Consider the following 21,048-nt stretch of genomic DNA (forward strand, 5'->3'; position numbering starts at 1 on the left):
CTATACCTGCTCCAATTTTTTTTAATTGTTAATGAACACCTACAGTCCCCTGGGTCCAAGAATTCCAAAGATTTGCAAGCCTCAGAGAAAAGAAGCTTTTCCACCTTTGTTCCAAATCGCTGACCCCTTGTTCTGAGACTACATTGTCTGGTTCCAGGGTGCAACATTTTTGGGCATCTGTCTCAATCCTTTTCTCAATCCTCTATGTCTCTATGAGATCCCATCTAAACTCCAGAGAGTACAGACTATCTCTTCTTCTAAGATGAGCCTGTCATCCCAGGACCCCATCCAGCGAAACGGCACTGCACCACCATGAATGTATGAATGGATGAATGAAGGGCTCATTCTCACGTACACAAGTAAAATGTAGGTGCAGGAAATCTCAGTTTCTGCTGTTTTTCCATGTATATAAAACACAATAATAACAATGTAAGTGTTATTAACACTTTAGGCATCATAAAGAGAAAAAATAATCATAAATATAAAAGGAAAATAATAAATAAATACATAGTTTGCACAATCAGTTGTGAAGAGATATGTGCTGAGTGCAGAGAGATGGTTGTGAATTAAAATCATCGTCCCGGTGGTATGGGCAGGGTACAATTTCCTTGGCTTACTGACTGGATAAGAGGTTCTATAACTAAAACAAGACTCCCCTAGTCTGGTGCTCACTTACAGAGAGAATAAATCAGTTCCAAAAATGAAGTGGCACACATCACAATGAATGAACTTGGTAGAGAACTATGAGACAACATTATGCGGTGACACAAATTCTTAAATTTATCTCAGCACATTGTGGGAAGTGGGGAAATGTCAGCTTGGATCCTCCTCCCAGGGGGTGTTCTGTGACTCATGCTCCATCCTCCCTCCACATCCTGAATCTTGGGGGAATTGGTTGGATCAGTCCATGCAAAAGCAACTATTGCAGGCTTGGAAAATGCAACAAGACAAGACTCTGAGATGACAGTGGAACAGGGGAAGCAGAAACCTGGGGAAACAGAAGTTAATCACGAAAATCTGTAGGCACCGTGGTTGAAGTAAAAACAATGCTGGAGAAACTCAGCAGGTCAAACAGTGTCCTTTATGTAGCAAAGGTAAAGGTACATAACCAATATTTCAGGCTTGAGCCCTTCATGTATGAACAAAATGTAGGCAGATGTCCAAACAAAATGGTGGGGGTTGGGGCAGAGGGAGGAGCACAGTCTTAATTCGGAAGAGCGGGATGGAGTAACGACACCACCTTTTAACCCCCCCCCCATTAGTGTTTTGGGGGTTTCGGTGGTGAACAGCAGCGAGACCATTGTGATAAGAGGCTGACACTAGGATCATGTCACCATCTTTTAAATATTTCCTCTCTGAATGGGACCAAGAGGTGAACTCCAGCGGAACGACATTTCTACTTGTCCTCTTGCAGAGGCGTGTTTAGCAGGTGAGGTGGGAGCGGTACCTTACCTTTGTCCTGCAGCAGTTTCTCTAGGTACTCTTTGTCCCTGTACAGTTCCCCCAGCAGCACTCTCGCCGACTTGTTGGTCTTCGGTTCCACCTGCTCCTGTTTCTTTTGCTGCTGCTGTTTCAGGTTCAGCTTCTGCTGGCGCAACTGAGATTTTGTTTTTGGCGTCAGTTTCTTTGTGAGAGATGGAAAGCAAGGTCAGTTCCAGGAACAAGAGAGACTAAACCAAGACCTTGTGCATTGGATTATCACTCTCCACCTTCTCCCCATAGCCTCACCTCATCTTCTTTCCATATCAATCTACCCAGACTCTTCACATACATCTCCACCTCACTTTTTCCTCATTTTCTTCCCCATTAACTCTCCTCCAGTTTTCTGGCACCTCACCCATGGCTAATGAAGCTACAGAAATCACTGCCAGGTTCCCAACAATCTCCACAAAGTCCTAAGATTCACCTGGTCTTATCCCTGAAATATTACCCAGTAAAAATAACATTTAATTCCTGTGATTTACTCCAAAAACCATTTTTTTTCATAAGAATTAAGATTAAAAAGGCTAGATTTGTATCTGCTGGAGTTCATAAAAGTGAGAGGGGTTCTTGATGGAAGCATCTGAGATCCTTTGGGCACTGGACAGGGTGAATTTGTAGAGGATAATTCCCCCTATGCTGGCAAGAAGAACTTGCAATCTCCTTAAAAATAAACAATGGCCCATTTAAGACTGAGGTGAGGCAATCTTTTTCTCTCAGATAGTGGTGAACTTTTGGAAATAAGATGCACAACTAACCAGCAGTTGCATGGTTAACATAGAGGTTTGTGCAACAATATTAGTGTCAGCAATGTTACAGGTTAGAATCCGCCACTGTGTATTAGGAGTTTGTATGTTCTCCCCATGTTTGCAGGGAGGTTTCCTCCAAGTTCTCCAGTTTACTCCCACCATTCAAAATGTACTGGGAGTTGAAGGTCAACTGGGCCATACGGAATCATGGGCCAGAAGGACGTATACTGTGCTGAATGTCTACATTTTTGAAAAATTTAAATTAAAATTTAATATTTAAAACTCACCTTCTCCTGTCTGTAAAAGAAGGACAAATCACCAGTGCTTTCCAGCCTCACTGAGGATGGGCCTGTGGGGTCATCATTAAATTAATTAGTGTGCTTATTGTGAGCTAACATCGACCAAATATGTGAGGAGATCTCATTTGGTTTTTCAAGTTTACTCTCTCAGCCCCAGATGAGGGAAAAATATAAACTTATCTTTGACGGAGCAGCTCTAAAAGGCTGTTCTTGCAGAGCATTCCTGTTGAGAGGCGCCTTGTAGCGCCCTCTGAAGCTGATGCAACTGGTGCTGTAGCGCAGCCCACTGAGTCGATGGCATTCACAGGCACTGAGCTGCCAGCAGCATTTTAAAAGATACCGCTCCTGCATCTCAGGCTGGCGATGTCACCACGATGTCGTCAGCCCGCCTCTAGCCAGCCACTTGCATTCATGCTTGGGGGCAGAGTGCAGCGCTCCACCGCTGACCCTTGCCCCGAGAGGGATTGCAGTCGGCGCCTTGGAGCTGGCCACGGCGCATTCATGGAGGTAAGCCTCCTTATGTAAGGGCGAAGAATCTCCGCCTTTACACTCAAGCTTTTTGACTGTATGAAAGGGCCTATAGTGTTATCTGCTAGCTCTTAGCCCCTCTTAGCTTTCAAACCCTCACTCTGTACCCAGGTGTTTTCACTACCCAAAAGCCCCTCCTGGCTTCTGTCTATACTTCTGTTCCCAACTAAGGCTCTCTGGATTTACAAGCTGTAAATGAGGAACTCTTTCGGGGTTTATGCTGTTTGCAATTGAGAATTGAAGATGTGAGAAGGGAGGCTTCCTGATACCAAAGGAATGGAGCAGGACTTCCCAGGGAACCATGAAGCCCAGTACCAAGGCTTGGCTGAAATGCAATTCAGCCTCAAGAATCTGAAAGAGAGGAGCCTGAGGAGAATCACCGTCCTCCCAATACGCAAACTTACTTCCAACAGAGTTGTCTATGGCCTCACGAGCCTTCTGGATTCCCAAACGGAACGAGGGGTCGTCCGGGCGGAGTTTATGCCCCCGATGATAGAACATCAAAGCAAGTTCAAACTCTCCCTTGGCATACAGGCTCTCAGCCTTTTGGTACAGTCCCTAAAGAGCCAAAAATATTGAGTGAAACTCACGGAGTCGTTTTAAAATTTGCTGATAGCTTCAATAAGCATTGGGCTGATTTGCAGAATATCTGTGATAATTGGGGGAGTTTTTTTTTAATTTACATAATATCTGGCTTTAAATTTAATCCAGTGGCCATAAGCTTGAGGAGAGTGATGATGGAAGCAAAGCTGGCAGGAGGTGTACTTTTTTAATGCAGTGAGTGGTGAGGTTCTTCCTGACCGTTTTGTTGACAATAGATTTAAGCAAAGGTTGTAAAAGGATAAAGGTCCAGTGCCTGAAAGCAACAAAAAAAAAGCCTGGAGAGAAGAGCAAAGGGCTCTTTCCAAGAACAGGTAGAGACTCACGGATTGTATAATCTTGTGTGTTATTATCAATCTAGGGCAATGTTTTGTCACACTAGCATGTACAATGAGACCATTGAATGACAAAGGGCGGCGGCCCAAAACGATGACAATTTTTCTCCCCCACATGCTGCTCCTCCAACAGATTGTATCTTGCCCCAGATTCCAGCAGCTGGGTCTCAGGTGCATCATCATACTGTTCAGCAGTAGTGACGTCATGGGGTTAATTTCTCCTCAACAAGCCATTGCCAATTTTGAGGCCATTTCAACTGAGCTTCTTTTGAAATCCAGGGCTTGCCTGAATGTTTCAAATCTGATCAGGGACGACGGATCTCATTTGAGCCGGGGTAGCAAAGGCGACGACCAATTGGCCTTGCTGTTTAGATCCAAGGACGAGGCTGGTGAAAACCAACAGTCCCTACTTCAAAAATCTCTCACTAGTGCTGAAATGTCCAAATAGTTGGACGTTGGTTAGTTCCATGTCAATGGCACCAACGTTCAGCAGGAACAGTTTGTTCAGAATAAATTCAAAATAAATTCCTTCAGAACTTGTGCGAATATCTTGGTGACATCTTAAAATCCTGTGACCACCCACATGGTCAGGGCCCAAGATGGTGGCACTTGTGTGGCCTTGAGCAATTACAGTCACTGTGGGACCAGAGAACTAGCACAGGGTTCCAGTAATGGGGGGGGAACTCCCCCCCACCCCCCATTTGAGAAGGAGAAGCAGAGGAGATAACCCTAGGAGACAGTGACCATGGCAGTGGACCAGTGAGGGGCTCTGCAGCTGAAGAACCCACAGGCAACTCGAGGCAAGGACTCCACACAGGCTGTGTGCTGCTGGCGACTTGCAGTCAAGGGACTCGCACCAGGCTGTGGACTGCAAGAGACTGGCTCAAGACTGGCTGAAGGGGTACCAAGTATCGGAACCGGGATGCGAGATGGTGCCGAGGAACTGAAGGCTTCCTGATCGTGTCAGAGGTTTGGATCTGGAGCTTTGGTTATTGATGGATCTCTGTGGGGCAGAGGCTGTGGGAGTGATGGAGGCGAATTCACGGACCCTCAGTGACTTTGAAGGGACTCTCTTTTGCTTCTCTGACTCTAAGGTGCACTGGGCAATTTCTGCTGATGACCAATCTTTAACTGCCTTACAGAAGACTAAATGCAATTTTGTGTATATTACATCTGTTTTATTACATAACATTATCAGAATCTTGAATACCAATCATAGCTACTTTTACCAGTGTGCAATGTTTCAGAAAGCCTCAGGAAGGATGACAAAAATATAACTGCCACACTCATTAGAATGTTTGGACAGGCATAAGTCACTCAATCAGCTCTGCCTTTAAATCAAAGCACGGCTGAAATGTAGCTCATGGCTAATTTTTTGAAAACATTTTTTATTTATCACACTATGAACCATATCAACCAAAATATGTTTCTCATTAAATATACACAGTGACATTTTCCCCCTTTTCTCCCTCCTTCCCTCTCTTCCCCCTTCCCACCCCCCTCCAAAACCAATAAATATTAAACATATACAATACAATAAAACCATAAAACAACGTCTTCACACAAGGGAAAAACAAACAAGAAAAATGTGTCATTTACTTTTACACACTAAAGCTAATCGTTTTTGTCTTATCATTTTATGGTAAAGCTAATCGTTTTTGTCTTATCATTTTATGGGGTGGCGGTCTGAGGGAAGCTCTGTTATGTTCCATGTATGATTCCCAAATTTGTTCAAACAATGTAACTTTATTTTTAAAATTATGTTATTTTTTCCAATGGACCATTGCTGTATTTTCAGGCTCTCTTCCATTTTCCAAGTTGACATTATACATTTTTTTGCTACTGCTAAGGCTATCATAATGAATCTTTTTTGTGCTTTATCCAATTTGAGGCCTAATTCTTTATTTCTTATGTTACTTAAAAGAAAGATTTCTGGATTTTTTTGGTATGTTATTTTTGGTGATTTTATTTAATATCTGATTTAGTTCTTCCCAAAATGTATTCACTTTTGTACATGCCCAAATTGTATGTATTGTTGTTCCCATTTCATTTATACCTATCCGATATTGTTCGATCCCATTCTTTTAATTTTTGGGGCGTGATATATAACCTGTGTAACCAATTAGACTGTATCATATGTAACCTTGTGTTTATTGTATTCTTCATAGTTCCAGAACATAACTTTTCCCATGTTTCATCTTTATATTTGAGTCTTTTTCCCACTTTGGTTTGGGTTTATAGCTTATTTCATCATTTTCTTTACCTTGCAGCGTAATGTACATATTTGTTATAAATCTTTTAATTATCATTGTGTCTGTAATCACATATTCAAAGCTGCTTCCTTCTGGTAATATCAGTCTGTTTCCCAATTTATCCTTTAAATAAGATTTCAGTTGATGGTATGCAAATATTGTACTATGAGTTATTCCATATTTGTCCTTCAACTGTTCAAATGTTAATAAATTATTTCCCAAAAAACAATTTTACTCATGGCTAATTAGATCTAAGTTTATTGGGAACAAAAATGTATCAGTCTTGGTCTTGAAAATTCCAAACACCCACACAGTTTGTAGAGAGAAATGCGGCTGAATTTTATTTTTACAACTCTTGGTTTGCTTATGTGGAGCTCTGCTTAGCACAGGAATGGGATGTCTGATATTGATTAGTTAATGATACCCACCATCAGGAATCACATAGTCTGGATCTTCAGGCACAGTGATAAAGGAGAGGAAACCCAAAGGAAATTAAAATGGTGCTGCTGAAATGGGAGTGCTGCCGCTGGTGTGGACCAGGGAGAGTGGAGATACGGTTCTGCTCCGAAGGGTCCTAATGACAGCAGCTCCATACAGGTATTAAATGGCCTGTTAGAGGAGCTGACTGTGTTTTAAACTAAAATCTTGCAAGCACGGGTCAATGTCCAAGATGGCAGGGCCTGTGCTTGGCACTGGCCACGAGGGGTTGCAGACAAAGGGCACCAGAAACAAGGAGAACAACTCCCATTGAGAAGGAGAAGGGAGGGGATGACCCTACAGGTCAGTGAACATAGCGATGGACTAGTGAAGGGCTCAGCAGGTGAGGGGCCTACAAAAGCTGTGGGCAACTTGCAGTCGGGGGACCCACATGGGCTGCGGGCTGCTGGAGACTGGCTTTTAGGAACCAGGTATCAGATCCAGGATTAGAGAGGGTGCTGAGGGAAAGCAAGGGTCCCTAAGGGCCTGGGGTGCTGAAGGCTTCCTGATCATGCCGAAGGTTGGGATCTGGAGCTCGGGTTGCCGATGGATCGAAGAGAGGTCTGTGCAGCTGAAAAGACTGCGGGAGGACTGGAGACAAATCCACTGACACTCAGTGACTCTGAAGGGACTCTCTTTTGGTCCTCGTTCTCTCATATTGTAAGGGGCAGCAGAGAACATTGATGGTGATTCTTGGTCTGCCTTATGGCAGGCAGTAAGCAATATTGTATAATGTACTGTGACATGACAATAAAGGAATCTTGAATCCACCAAATGAACTATGCAACCATAAATACCTTGTCAAAATCTTTATTCCCCACTTGGGAGGCCTCAGCATCATTCAGAGCAGCAGTGGTATTCCCCATTGACAGGTAGCAGCGTGAGCGAGCAACCAGACAACTCTTATTCCTTGGTTCTCGTTGAATAGCCTGCACCAAAAAGCCCACAGTCCATGACAAGGAGCTTCTTTTGCTTTTTTAAAAAATATCTTTATTGAGTTGAATTAAAAAACACACACACACACCCCTATTAAACCAATACATGGGGTGAAATTTCAGAAAGGACAGAAAAGTTGTACTTCTCAAATAATACTTTAAACATAGATAGAATAAATCGTGTGTGCCCTTCTCAATCAAACCCATTCCCAGCAACAACTCAGTCACCCATATTGGGTGGGCTACATTGTGTCTAACAGACTCTCTATTCTGCGTTCTGTCATTGCTGTTGGTGGGTGCTTACTTCCTACAGATTGGCTGCCCAGTCCTTACACCAATGGACTCATGGACCCCCCCCCCCCCCCCACCCCCTCGGACCGCAGTCCCCCGAAGAAATGACATCGCGACCTCGGAGGAGCCGACGCCAGAGCCCAGACTATTGTGAGCGCTACTCACACGAGTGTAGCTCTGGATGGCCTTTTCATACTCCCCCAGCAGGTACAGCCGGTCTCCCACCGACTTGTAGGTGAGATAGGAACAGACCGGGCCGCTCAGAACCTTTTCCACGTCCTCAGCCATGCTCGCCGCCTGGCCGGCTCCGTCCTTCCCGCGGCCACCCTCTGTTTACACTGGAGCCAGCGTGTCTCCTAGCAACTCCTCAGCGTTCCACGGATGGAGGGAGGCTCCTCCTCTTGCAACGTCCTGGGGCACGCCGCTTCTCCGGAACGGAGAGGGGAGCTCGGAGCTCCTGGGGCCGCCGGAGGAAACGCCACCACTCTCCAAGCCCAAACTTTTTTGCCGATCGTGACTTTGCAAGTTTGCCCGAGTTTTGTACAACATGAACACAGAACGATTGTGGGTGTCATGAGCGCACCAGGAGTCTGCAAGTCTGCAAGGTCACAGGTGCTGGAGATACTCAGTCGGTCAGGCAGGGTGTGTGGAGAGAGAAACAGAACGAATGTTTCTGGCCTTTCAACACAAAGAACCACAAAAGGGCAGGGCTCGCCATTGGGGGCCTTTTGGTGTAAGGACTGGGCAGCTAATCTACAGGAAGTAAGCTCCCACCAACAGAATGAGATGGTCACGAATAACCTGTTACTAGCCCCTTTTCCACTGGCACCTTGTCTCAGGAATTAACTGGGACAGGGTCCAGTAAAAGTCGCATCTCTAAGCCAAGGCTCTCCAACAGGGATGCTTCGAAACGCCCATCTCAGAATGAGCCCAGAATATGCCCACAAAGGTAAAGCGTTCCATGAACCACATTCTTAGACCCCCACCCTTCCAGGCTGCGATGGTTAAATTATCAGTGACATTCTGCAAAGCACTGTTTCCTGTTCAAGTTAAAAACAATGCTGTGGAATCTCAGCAAGTCAAACAGTGTATGTTATACATAACCAATGTTTTAGGCGTGAGCCCCTCATTAAGGTAGGTTGGGTAGATTCATGGTACATAAAATACAATGACCTGTTGAATTTCTCCAGCATTGTGTTTTTACTTCAACTTCAGAGTCTGCAGATTCTTGCGTTTTTTTTCCTGTTCAAGTTTCCCAGCCTCTCAATTTTTCTTAAAGCAAAATAAATTGCTTGCTCAAAGAATGATCTGGTTGAACGATAAACTCAGTTGCAAACCATAATTCACGACCTCCCAGTCAATGGATAAACAACATGCTGCGTCTCTGCACATGAAAAACTAAAAAATATAAAGCAATTTTATTCACAAATTATTCAAAAGTAAGACTATAGGTTAATTACACAATTTCACCAAAGTTACAAAGTCTATTCCAATGCTCTGAAATAGTTTTCTCACAGGTAATGGCCCCACAAAAGGTCAGTGAACAGATAAAGGGGTTGCTTCAGCCGAGCTCTGAAGGTGTCATGCAGCACCAACACTCAATGTTCAAACTGAAATTAACTGGTGCAATTGCGTCAGAGATTCTAAACCATTTGTCCCAACCACTTGGTGAATAGACCTCTGAAACAATTGCATCTCTGCATTCAGACGGGAGCTATCTGAGAGCTGACTTAATTGATCCAAATATAATTTATTGACCATGGCATCCAAACTTCTTGAAACAGAACTAAAGGCAAAAAATGAAAGCAATCCATCAGTCTTTCTGTATAACCGTGAGGTTTTCCGAGGCAGTTCATGAATTCTTACTGTGTTGTCTGCCACTAACAGTGCGATACAAAAATGGAATAACCAACATTAAATAGCAAATGTAAATCCCTGTAAAATATGTTATAATTTCAGGAAAGTTTACATTTTAAAAGAGGGATCATCAATCACAACTTTCTGCACGCTTGTTGGTGAAAATGCAACCATGTATAGAAACGAATTGACAGTGAAGGCAGGCTGGATGTGACACGACCCTCACTGCTTTCACGAGGGTTTTGCCTTCAGTCATCAAGCTACGGTGTGGGGATGACACCTTCATATGTTTGTGTTTTGAGGTGAGTTTCAAGTCACTGTGGGCTTCTCATTCAATAAAGCAGATGATGGGGAATCCTTACATTTAACCTGTGCAAAGCAAAGATCTTCCAACCTGCCCTTAATGTATAATATCACCGTAGACAATCACTAACAGGAAGTGATCCCAGAAAATGTGGACCAGTTCTCATATCTTGGAAACTATCTCATAGCAGAAATTGTTGATAAAATTCAGCATTGTACTAGCTCAACATTTTCATCCTCCAAATCTACTAGGTAGATCAGTGACTATTGTCAGTATGTCCTCCCAGGCCAACATTCCTAGCAACAGCAACAACTCAGTCAGCCATATTAGGTGGGCTACATTGTGTCTAACAGACTCTATTCTGCCTTCAGAATTCTTCGAAACATGGGATATTCTCACTAACCCATGGAAGTCCGTGGCCCCTGATTTCTCAGATAAAGGAGTATGTTGGATGGCTGTAAGAACTCTGAGCCCATTCGTTAGGAGTTCATAGAATTTTATTGTAAATGATGGACAGTGTGCACTATCTCCAAAACTACTCTCCAGGCCAACCCATGGTGCACTTCCTGTGGGGATTCTGCTGGTCCAAACAACATCAATAGGAGAAAACTAATTGTCAACATTGTAGAGTTGAACCTTTCATCAAGCTCTGAAATGGTCATCATTTTTTTCCTCTCCTCTACTGATGCCTGCTGAATCTGCTGAGATTTTGTTTCCCCAGCAGATTGATGATCCGAGGCCAGTCTTCCGTTTGCAGCAACTATGCTGCTTTCTCCCTGTTAACCAATCTTCTATAAGTGCAAATATGTCACCTCTGAAACTTTTTGGGAGACTCCTTGCTGAACATTTTTTGTTAGTCCAAATACAATCCATTTGTCTCTCTATCCACTTTGAAAGAAAATTTCATGCTCATGACCAGATTTTTCATTTATGCACCCAACCTGTCACCCACTCCATCTGTGGAGGAGTCTGCAGTTGCCACATTGGCATCTTAACATCCCCAAAACCCACACCAGAAAACCAAATTCCTGGGTGTCAACATCTCTGAGGATCTGTCCCGGAGCTTCCACAATGATGCAATCACAAAGAAGGCTCGCCAGCGGCTAGACTTTGCGAAGTGTCTGAGGAGATTCGGTATGTCACCAAAGACGCTCGTAAACTTCTACAGGTGTACCACGTAGAGCATTCTAGCTGCTTGCACCACTGCCTGGTATGGAGGTGCCAATTCTCAGGACAAGAATAAACTCCAGAGGGTTGTTAACTCGTTCTGCAACATCACAAGCACCCGACCTCTCCCACTGAAGTCATCGACGTGAGATGGTGTCTTAAAAAAGCAGCTTCTATCCTCAAAAACCCCCACCATCCTCTTCACTTTGTTCCCATTGGGGAAAAAGTACAGGAGCCTAAAGATAAGCATTCAGTGGTACAAGGACTGTTGGCCAGCATATTTCTGAATAATCAATGAACCAAAGACCCTGCCTAACTTTTTGGACACTATTATTGTTATTATTATTTTATTTTTGTAAGATGGTTATAATATGTAACACGGAATTTCATAACAATAAATCCTGATTCGGATTCTGATGGGCAGAAAATCTGGAACTGCCTGAGGAGACTACATTTCCCGGCATGCATGTGGGATCTGCATCGCCCGTGAGGAGCGCTGTGGCGGGTATTCACATGATGTCGAGTAAGCCAATCAGCGGGCGAGGATGCCCGATCAGCAGATGGTGAGGCGAGAGGGAGACGGCGAGCAGGATCCGCCTCACTACTGCCTATCCGGGTTGGGAGGGAGAGGGATAAGGGGGGGTAGGTGGGAATCCATCCACTCACGGATCTGATCAAGGGCGGACAGAGCGCAGCGGAGCGAGGTGAGGCGGCGGAAAGAATGATTCGCGACCGATGGTCGTGGGAGCGAGGCCTGGGGCCTGGACGACCGGCTGGGGCTGCCGTGGCAACAGCCCGGCAGCATCAGTGCATGGGAGATCGCCTCGGCCGGGCTGGGCCTGGCCTCGCTGCCTTGGGGGGGGGGGGGTAGCAGTACCCGTGGGTCGGGGGGGGAGTGAGCAGCACCCGGGGGGGAGGGGGGGGTGAGCAGTACCCGTGGGTCGGGGGGGGGTGAGCAGTACCCGTGGGTCGGGGGGGGGTGAGCAGTACCCGTGGGTCGGGGGGGGGTGAGCAGTACCCGTGGGTCGGGGGGGGGAGTGAGCAGCACCCGGGGGGGAGAGGGGAGTGAGCAGTACCCGTGGGTCGGGGGGGAGTGAGCAGTACCCGTGGGTCGGGGGGGGAGTGAGCAGCACCCGGGGGGGAGAGGGGAGTGAGCAGTACCCGTGGGTCGGGGGGGGAGTGAGCAGTACCCGTGGGTCGGGGGGGGAGTGAGCAGTACCCGTGGGTCGGGGGGGAGTGAGCAGTACCCGTGGGTCGGGGGGGGAGTGAGCAGTACCCGTGGGTCGGGGGGGGAGTGAGCAGTACCCGTGGGTCGGGGGGGGGAGTGAGCAGCACCCGGGGGGGGAGGGGGGGTGAGCAGTACCCGTGGGTCGGGGGGGGAGTGAGCAGTACCCGTGGGTCGGGGGGGGAGTGAGCAGCACCCGGGGGGGAGGGGGGGGTGAGCAGTACCCGTGGGTCGGAGGGGGGGAGTGAGCAGCACCCGGGGGGGAGGGGGGGTGAGCAGTACCCGTGGGTCGGGGGGGGAGTGAGCAGTATCCGTGGGTCGGGGGGGAAGTGAGCAGCACCCGGGGGGGGGAGGGGGGGTGAGCAGTACCCGTGGATCGGGGGGGGAGTGAGCAGTATCCGTGGGTCGGGGGGGAAGTGAGCAGCACCCGGGGGGGGAGGGGGGGTGAGCAGTACCCGTGGATCGGGGGGGGAGTGAGCAGCACCCGGGGGGGGAGGGGGGGGTGAGCAGTACCCGTGGGTCGGGGGGGGAGTGAGCAGTACCCGTGGGTCGGGGGGGGAGTGAGCAGTACCCGTGGGTCGGGGGGGGAGTGAGCAGTACCCGTGGGTCGGGGGGGGAGTGAGCAGCACCCGGGGGGGAGAGGGGAGTGAGCAGTACCCGTGGGTCGGGGGGGGAGTGAGCAGTACCCGTGGGTCGGGGGGGGAGTGAGCAGTACCCGTGGGTCGGGGGGGGAGTGAGCAGTACCCGTGGGTCGGGGGGGGAGTGAGCAGCACCCGGGGGGGAGAGGGGAGTGAGCAGTACCCGTGGGTCGGGGGGGGAGTGAGCAGTACCCGTGGGTCGGGGGGGGAGTGAGCAGTACCCGTGGGTCGGGGGGGGAGTGAGCAGTACCCGTGGGTCGGGGGGGAGTGAGCAGTACCCGTGGGTCGGGGGGGGAGTGAGCAGTACCCGTGGGTCGGGGGGGGAGTGAGCAGTACCCGTGGGTCGGGGGGGGAGTGAGCAGTACCCGTGGGTCGGGGGGGGAGTGAGCAGCACCCGGGGGGGGAGGGGGGGTGAGCAGTACCCGTGGGTCGGGGGGGGGAGTGAGCAGTACCCGTGGGTCGGGGGGGGAGTGAGCAGCACCCGGGGGGGAGAGGGGAGTGAGCAGTACCCGTGGGTCGGGGGGGAGTGAGCAGTACCCGTGGGTCGGGGGGGGAGTGAGCAGTACCCGTGGGTCGGGGGGGAGTGAGCAGTACCCGTGGGTCGGGGGGGGAGTGAGCAGTACCCGTGGGTCGGGGGGGGAGTGAGCAGTACCCCGTGGGTCGGGGGGGGAGTGAGCAGTACCCGTGGGTCGGGGGGGGAGTGAGCAGTACCCGTGGGTCGGGGGGGGAGTGAGCAGTACCCGTGGGTCGGGGGGGGGGAGTGAGCAGTACCCGTGGGTCGGGGGGGGATGTGAGCAGCACCCGGGGGGGAGAGGGGAGTGAGCAGTACCCGTGGGTCGGGTGGGGAGTGAGCAGTACCCGTGGGTCGGGTGGGGAGTGAGCAGTACCCGTGGGTCGGGTGGGGAGTGAGCAGTACCCGTGGGTCGGGTGGGGAGTGAGCAGTACCCGTGGGTCGGGTGGGGAGTGAGCAGTACCCGTGGGTCGGGTGGGGAGTGAGCAGTACCCGTGGGTCGGGTGGGGAGTGAGCAGTACCCGTGGGTCGGGGGAGGAGTGAGCAGTACCCGTTGGTCGGGGGGGGAGTGAGCAGTACCCGTGGGTCGGGGGGGGAGTGAGCAGTACCCGTGGGTCGGGGGGGGGAGCAGCACCCGTGGGTCGGGGGGGGGTGAGCAGCACCCGTGGGTCGGGGGGGGAGTGAGCAGTACCCGTGGGTCGGGGGGGGAGTGAGCAGTACCCGTGGGTCGGGGGGGGGTGAGTGAGCAGCACCCGTGGGTCGGGGGGGGAGTGAGCAGCACCCGTGGGTCGGGGGGGTGAACAGCACCCGTGGGTCGGGGGGGGGGGTGAGCAGCACCCATGGGGGGGAGGGGGGAGAGCAGCACCACCCGGGGGGGTGGAGAGCAGCAGCAGCACCCGGGGGTCGGGGGAGGGGGGAGAGCAGCAGCACCCGGGGGTCGGGGGAGGGAAGAGCAGCAGCACCCGGGGGTCGGGGGAGGGAAGAGCAGCAGCACCCGGGGGTCGGGGGGGGGGAGAGCAGCAGCACCCGGGGGTCGGGGAGGGGTGGGGAGAGCAGCAGCACCCGGGGTTCGGGGGGGGGGGGCGGGAGAGCAGCAGCACCCGGGGGTCGGGGGGATGGGGGAGAGAGAGCAGCACTTGTGGGTCAGGTCGGTTCCCATCACAGCAGGGGCCGATCGTTGTGATCTGGGTTCCCAGTCTGAGTGGGACAGAGCCGGCCTGGTAGAATGGACCAAAAGTCATGTAATTTTCTTGATTTCTTAACTGTATCAGTGTTGCACTTGTTATCTCTTGTAACATTTCAATTCATTCACGTCAAATAGGCATCCTGGTAATGATTTCAAATAACTTTTGGTTTCTTTCAATGTTTTTCTTTACATAATTTGGTTCTCAGTGAGTGATCCATCTACTTAAACCGATCAGTGTGATTTATTTTCAAGATACAAATGAATAAGAGGCCCTGTGCAACGTCGAGTTGCGGCTCTTTGATAGTGCGCCCACTACTCTGCTGGAAAGCTGGAGATCAGAGATTTACCCTGTGCTGAGCGGGCTGTATGGACAACCAAGTTTGTCTTTCAGAGTGGACAATAAAATAATCATCTTCCTCTGTCAGTGTGTTTGAGGCATGACTTAATTGCACTCTGGTTCTGAGGAGGTCCTTGAGGCCCCTGTGCATTCTGCATCCTCTTTCACAGTTGGGGGAGGAATGTTTGATCGGATTAATCAGTTATTTAGGAAATCAGTTTACTTTTGCTTTCGGCCTTGTCCCTGAGGGACTTGAAGCCCTCGGCTTTCAGATTGAAAGTTCGTGGGCAGGTATTCTCATGAACTGATGACAATGTTTTTCAAGGAGGCTTTGAGAGTATCCTTGAACTGTCTGTCTAATCTGGAAATCTCTTGCTGTGATGGAGTTTGGAGTAGGGTTCCCGTTGTGTGGCCTTCCCATTGGATCTAGTTGCATGTAATGAGAACCAGTTCTGGGACTGTTCCCCCTAATCGACTTGTATTGATTTGCTTACCCATCCCATGGATTTTGAATAATATTTGGGAGTTGGTGTGGATAGTATCCTGAGTGTTGTAGGTAGTTCCAACATGTAGAGGAGTTGAGGATCACTGTTGCCTGGCAGGCTTGTGGCTGGGTTTGTGGTCTGGATCTTTGAACACTTATTCTCTGCAGATAGTCGAGTGCTTTGCATTCTTCAGCTACCTTTGTTTTGACATGGCTCCTGAAATGTGGGAGGCAATACAAGGTTCCTAAGGTTTTCTTGTAGATATTTGTTAGTGAAGGGAGGTATTGTGCAGCAGAGCTAGGCTTGGTTAAAAGACCTTTGTTTTATTAATACTTGGTATAAAGCCCATTATCTCAAATGCTTCAGGTTTTTTTTGGTTTTTTTTTTGCAAATCACATTTTGTTTATTTTTATTTAATGGACTGCCATCAGAATGTGACATAGAAGCAAACAACTTCCCTTCAAAAAGTCTTCGAGTCATGCAACATCGAATTGGCTCCTCAGCCCAACTCATCCATCATCATTCTGTCCCATTTGTGTGCATTTGATCCATATCCCTCTAAACACTTCCTATCTTTAAATCAGTCCAAATGTCTTTGGGAATGCCAAAAATGTGTCCACTTCTACAGTTTCCTCCAGCAACTTATTTCATTACAAAATATTCTGTCCCTCAGAGCCCTCTCAAACTTCCTCCCTCTCATTTCAATCCTTTGGCTTCTCATTGTAGAATTATCTACCCTGGGAAAAGAAAAGTGAACATTCACTATTTATACCCATCATAATTTTATAAACTTCAATGAGATCACCACTCGGCCTCCTTTCCAATCTTGGCAACATCCCAGTGAATGTATCTCAAATGCTTCAGTGATGATAACTTGAAACTTGGCTTCTGAGTAAGCATGGGTGGTCTCTGTGTACTGCAACTTGATGCTGAGATTAGATCTTGGTTTTAAAGTTGAGTTAGTAAAAATTGAGCTCGTTCTCATTTGATTAATTCCACTGCAATTGGAGAGCTTGTTGGAGGTACACAAAGACTTTGGATTCAACCATGCTTGACCCAGTGTGCCTTGGGTTTACTGATTAGAAGCACTCTTAGCATTTAGCAGATGTAGAATGGTGATGGATTTCTGAGGGCAGCCAAATTTGAGAAGGATTTTCCACTCTGCAGCTTGGTTAATATTGTACAGCTTTTGTGAGAGCAATACTGCTCCCTGCAATATTTCTGGAGCTGTCATACAATAACAACTGCTTGAGATATAAATACAATGGCTATGAGAGTCGGGCTGTCATGAACTGATTTTCCCCCTTGTTCTCCCAAAATATTCCATCTTTTATAAGGTGAAGGAATATTCTTTAATGTGAAATATCCTATTTTTATAAAAAGTGATGGAGAGTTCTTCCTGGTGCCTTGGCTAATACTTTAGTGAACTCGATCAGTGAATCTGTTATTTTTATTTAGTGGCTGGCAGGATAATCTTTTGTTTGAAATTGTGACATGTTCCATAGTGTGAGGATAAACTGCTCCATTGTGATGCCACCATCTGACACTTCTTTTCCTCTTCTATATTCTCTTCCCTTCAACACTCCAAAGTCCATTCATTCATGGTTCTGTGATTCCATCCCTGTCCATACCCACTCCCTTTTGCAGAACTCACCAATACAACATCAGGAAATGCAGCACACGCATTTTACATTCCCCCTTTCCTCACTTGTCAAGAAGGTGCAACTGCACTTGCTGCAAAGATGGAAGCAGGCAAGGCTACTGGCCACCATAATGTCACCTTCTACAGGAGCTCCATTGAAGCACCCTGGCTGGCTGCATCACAGTGCGGTACGGTTGCTGCAGAGAAATGGATCGGAGGTCAATCCACGGGTCCATAAAAGTGGCAGAGAGGATCACTGAAGTCTCCCTTCCACCCCCCCCCCCCCCCAAAATCAACATGATCTACCATAATTGTTGTCTGGAGAGGGCGCGCCAAATCATTTGAGGACCCCTTCCTCCCTGCACACAGCATCTTTCAGCTGCTCCCATTGGAGGAGAGAGATACAGGAGGATCAGAGGCAGTCCCACCAGGCTGAGGAACAGTTTCTTCTCATGGGCAGTGAGAATGGTGAACGACCAAAGGAACTGCTCACACTAACCATGCAAGACTCCTATTTTCATGAAACAATATTTATTTGTATATGTGAATAGGTCCTGCATATGTACTGTTTGTTATGTCTGGTTAGTGAATCTGCGTGTTTTGCACGGAGGACCAGATGCTGTGGTTGTACTTGTGCAATATGATGACAATAATCTTTACTTTATTGAGGAGTTGAACACTGCTGCTCAGTAAAATGCTAACTTGTACTGCTAACAATTTTCTGGATTAGTAATAGGGTTCTGATGGAAAGTCTGGCATGTTACATCTGTAAGATATGATTCTGTGAGTGTGATTATGTCAGGCTGTTGTTTGATGGTGCAAGGGATAGCTGTCTCAATTTAGATAGCAGTCCCATTGTGCCTGTGAGGAAACGTTAGCACACTGGGCTGGAAGTGGCTTTGCCATGCCTGAGTTTGGTCACACGAGTGATGCCACGTTTTATTTTATCGGGCAATTTTCGAGAGCAATTAAGACATTGATCAGTTTGTTGAAGGTCTGGAGTCGCTTCTTCCCACAACCTGTTGCCTTTGTCTTTCCAGGCAGCTGTTAAAGAAGCTCATCACAGCCTTTTTTCTTTACCTTTTCCAGATTAAACAAGAAGAAATTGCACAATAAAAGAATTGTAATTTTAAAAAGTTATTGAATGATTTAAAGAAGCTTCTTCTGTTGTTGATGCAAATTAGTGGAATGAACATCAAATTGCCAGTAGATAATTTGGAGCTTGCTGCCCTTTTAATGTAAGATTCACAATCAACCCTTTCAATGAGAGAGGATTATCTTTTCAAAGACAAGCATAGTCATCCACAATATCTTTATCTTTATAGATGGCTTCAACATAGAATAAATCTATTTGATAGCTTACTGTTCGATAGAATAGAAGCAGACTAAAGGCACGTTCCGCTCCATGAGAATTATCGAGCAGCTGCACAGCTTTCCCCAATATTTTGTTTAGAAGATCTTCACAGAACCAACAAAGCAAAGCAGCAGCCTTTAGGCTGAAAAACAATTAAAAATAAACCCAGGGTTCTGATTCCCCACTGGGTTTGCAGTGCTTCATTTAGTAGCAGCTGCATTCTTCCAGTCAGACCAAGAGCTCAGCAGCTCATTGTGGAGTCATGTCCTGAAGCAACCAAGAATCCCTTCCTCAAGGTGCAAATCACTAAGGAGGCAACAAACACTGGAATCCATGCACAGTTCTGTGTTCCAACAGCACCAACTGTTAAGATTATGTTGTGCATAATCAAAAGAACAACAATCTAGTGCAAAGTATATTTTTCCCCACTGAATTGATTCTGATTCATGCCAGAACCATCTGAAGAGTTTTGTGAGAGAAAATGACCAGCCATAAAGTAGCATTATATAACAAGCAATTGTTGTTTCTGCATGAATTGATTTCTCATTTAAAGCACCCACTGCATTGCCTGTAATTTCTCTGCAGTGACACACATTAACAGTAAACAGGTAAAAGCAGTACTGATTTAAACTAGCAGTTTTTTTTAAAAAAGGTACTTGCTGAAATGCAATTAAAGCAGAGCATGATGGAGAATTATCCTCCTGCTTCTTGGTAGCTAGGGAATAGGAAAATGGTACTCTTGTTAAGTTGCCCACGTCTTGCAAAATTTAAAAATAAAGACCATTGACATGTCTTTCCTTGGGCTCATGTACTGCCAGGTTGATGCCACTTGTAAATTAGAGAAACAGCACCTTGCTTTCTGCCTCTTCTGTCTCCAACCAGACAACAATAATATCAACCTCCCAGTCTCTGATAACCACTTCCCTATTCATTCACTTAATTTACGCCTTTTAGCTCCCTGGTCCCTTCCCTTCCTTCTCTTATCAGAGACCTGTCTTTTCAGCTCCCTCCCCCCATTACTTCTCAGTTCCTTTTATCTTTCCCCCCCCCCCCCAACCTCTTAGCTGCATCTGCCTGTGCTCTACCCCTTTGCCCCACCTTCCCTCCACATCTTCCTGATTTTTGACACTCCTAAAGAATAGCTCAGGCCTAAAACGACAATTGCCTTTTGCATTCCATGGATACTGCATGACCTACTGACTTTTTCCAGAACTTTTGTAGACTGCACTTTTTTAAAAGCTGGAAATCCTGGAAGGATGAATGAAGTTGCAGCCGGAAGACCTTCCACATTTTGTATTTACATTGAGCCGGTGAAGAGTAGGACGTAGAATTAACATCCAGTTTTTACTCCTGTATGCCTGCACCCTCATGCATAATCTTTCGACATACTTGCCTGCTATAGTAGGTTTTATTTGGACATTGAAGGTGGAAGAATAAGAATGACTCATGTATCCAAAAGAAAATGACAAGACCACAAAATTAAAAAGTTTTTGGAAATTGTTTGTAAACTGAATGGTGTCTTGTGTCAGGTTTGAATACGTTGAAATAATTAGTGTTGGTTTGAAGGTCAGACTACCTTGTCAATGCCAAGAATTTTTGATTAATATTTTGCTGTTGTGCTTAACGCTGATCTAGATTTTTTATGTGCATATTGATGCAGAAACACAACAAGGCAATAAGCATACTATTGATCCTTTGGTTAATCTGTTTAAGTACAGTATATTTAAAGTTATTGTATTTTTTTGGAGTACAAGGACTAAATGAAATGTTTGGTTTGTTCTTTAAAATAGATCATGTGTATTCTGTTTTATTTTTAATGCTACATAATTTCCCTTTAGCTCTTCACAAATGATTGTTGTTTGTTACTTGGTCTTGAGCAAGTCTATGACATCTAGTCTTTAGTATTGTAATTGTGCAAGAGCCATAACTAGCAGCTGAAGTTCCCTGTCATGTTCATCCCTTCAGCGACTGACTCTGCCTTGTCAGTTTTGTCACCTTTTTGAAGTGTAAAAACTGATGCTGCCTTTGTGGAGCTTGCATGTTGTCTCTGTAATCACATGGGTTTCCTCCAAAAGCTTCAATTTCCTCCCACAACCTAAACACCTGTGGGATGGATGCTGAAAATTGCCCCCAGTTTAGTTTTGTGCCTATAGCAGGGATAATAAAGTCCTCAAGAGGAATTCAAAGAATTCTAATTGTTCAGCGAAACTATATAGCCTGGTATAATAAAATTTACAGAAGTTGTAGGAAGGGAATTCATTTTGTTCAAACTACTGCCCTCTCCATCTTCTCTGCTCTCTGGATTTTTTTTAAAAATCTCTTTGAACTGAAACATTAACTGTTTCTCTTTATACAGACAGATCTTTTTTAATTACAGAAGTAACAGGTCTTAAAGAA

General features: G+C 47.0%; 2 protein-coding genes across 25 annotated transcripts in view; one reads left to right on the top strand and one right to left on the bottom strand.

Moving 5' to 3' along the window:
- The window catches only part of odad4 (outer dynein arm docking complex subunit 4), a 54,149-nt gene extending 45,874 nt beyond the window's left edge, over positions 1 to 8,275 (bottom strand). For 23 of the 24 annotated variants that reach the window (XM_069907118.1, XM_069907117.1, XM_069907120.1 and 20 more), the window contains exons 1-5: positions 8,111 to 8,275; positions 7,517 to 7,648; positions 3,460 to 3,613; positions 2,516 to 2,577; positions 1,453 to 1,624 (exon numbers count right to left, since the gene is read on the bottom strand). In XM_069907118.1, the coding sequence (XP_069763219.1) occupies positions 1,453 to 1,624; positions 2,516 to 2,577; positions 3,460 to 3,613; positions 7,517 to 7,648; positions 8,111 to 8,233 (643 nt within the window). In that variant the 5' untranslated portion in view covers positions 8,234 to 8,275. The remainder of the gene's footprint in view (positions 1 to 1,452; positions 1,625 to 2,515; positions 2,578 to 3,459; positions 3,614 to 7,516; positions 7,649 to 8,110) is intronic. The other variant, XM_069907098.1, reaches the window with a different exon arrangement.
- Positions 8,276 to 11,873: 3,598 nt separating this feature from the next.
- Positions 11,874 to 21,048, top strand: part of aclya (ATP citrate lyase a) — a 68,644-nt gene continuing 59,469 nt past the window's right edge. The window contains exon 1 of the mRNA XM_069907124.1: positions 11,874 to 11,977. The gene's annotated coding sequence lies outside the window, so the exon portion shown is untranslated. The remainder of the gene's footprint in view (positions 11,978 to 21,048) is intronic.

This window comes from Narcine bancroftii, chromosome 12 (genome assembly GCF_036971445.1).
Source record: "Narcine bancroftii isolate sNarBan1 chromosome 12, sNarBan1.hap1, whole genome shotgun sequence".
NCBI classification, from domain to species: domain Eukaryota; kingdom Metazoa; phylum Chordata; class Chondrichthyes; order Torpediniformes; family Narcinidae; genus Narcine; species Narcine bancroftii.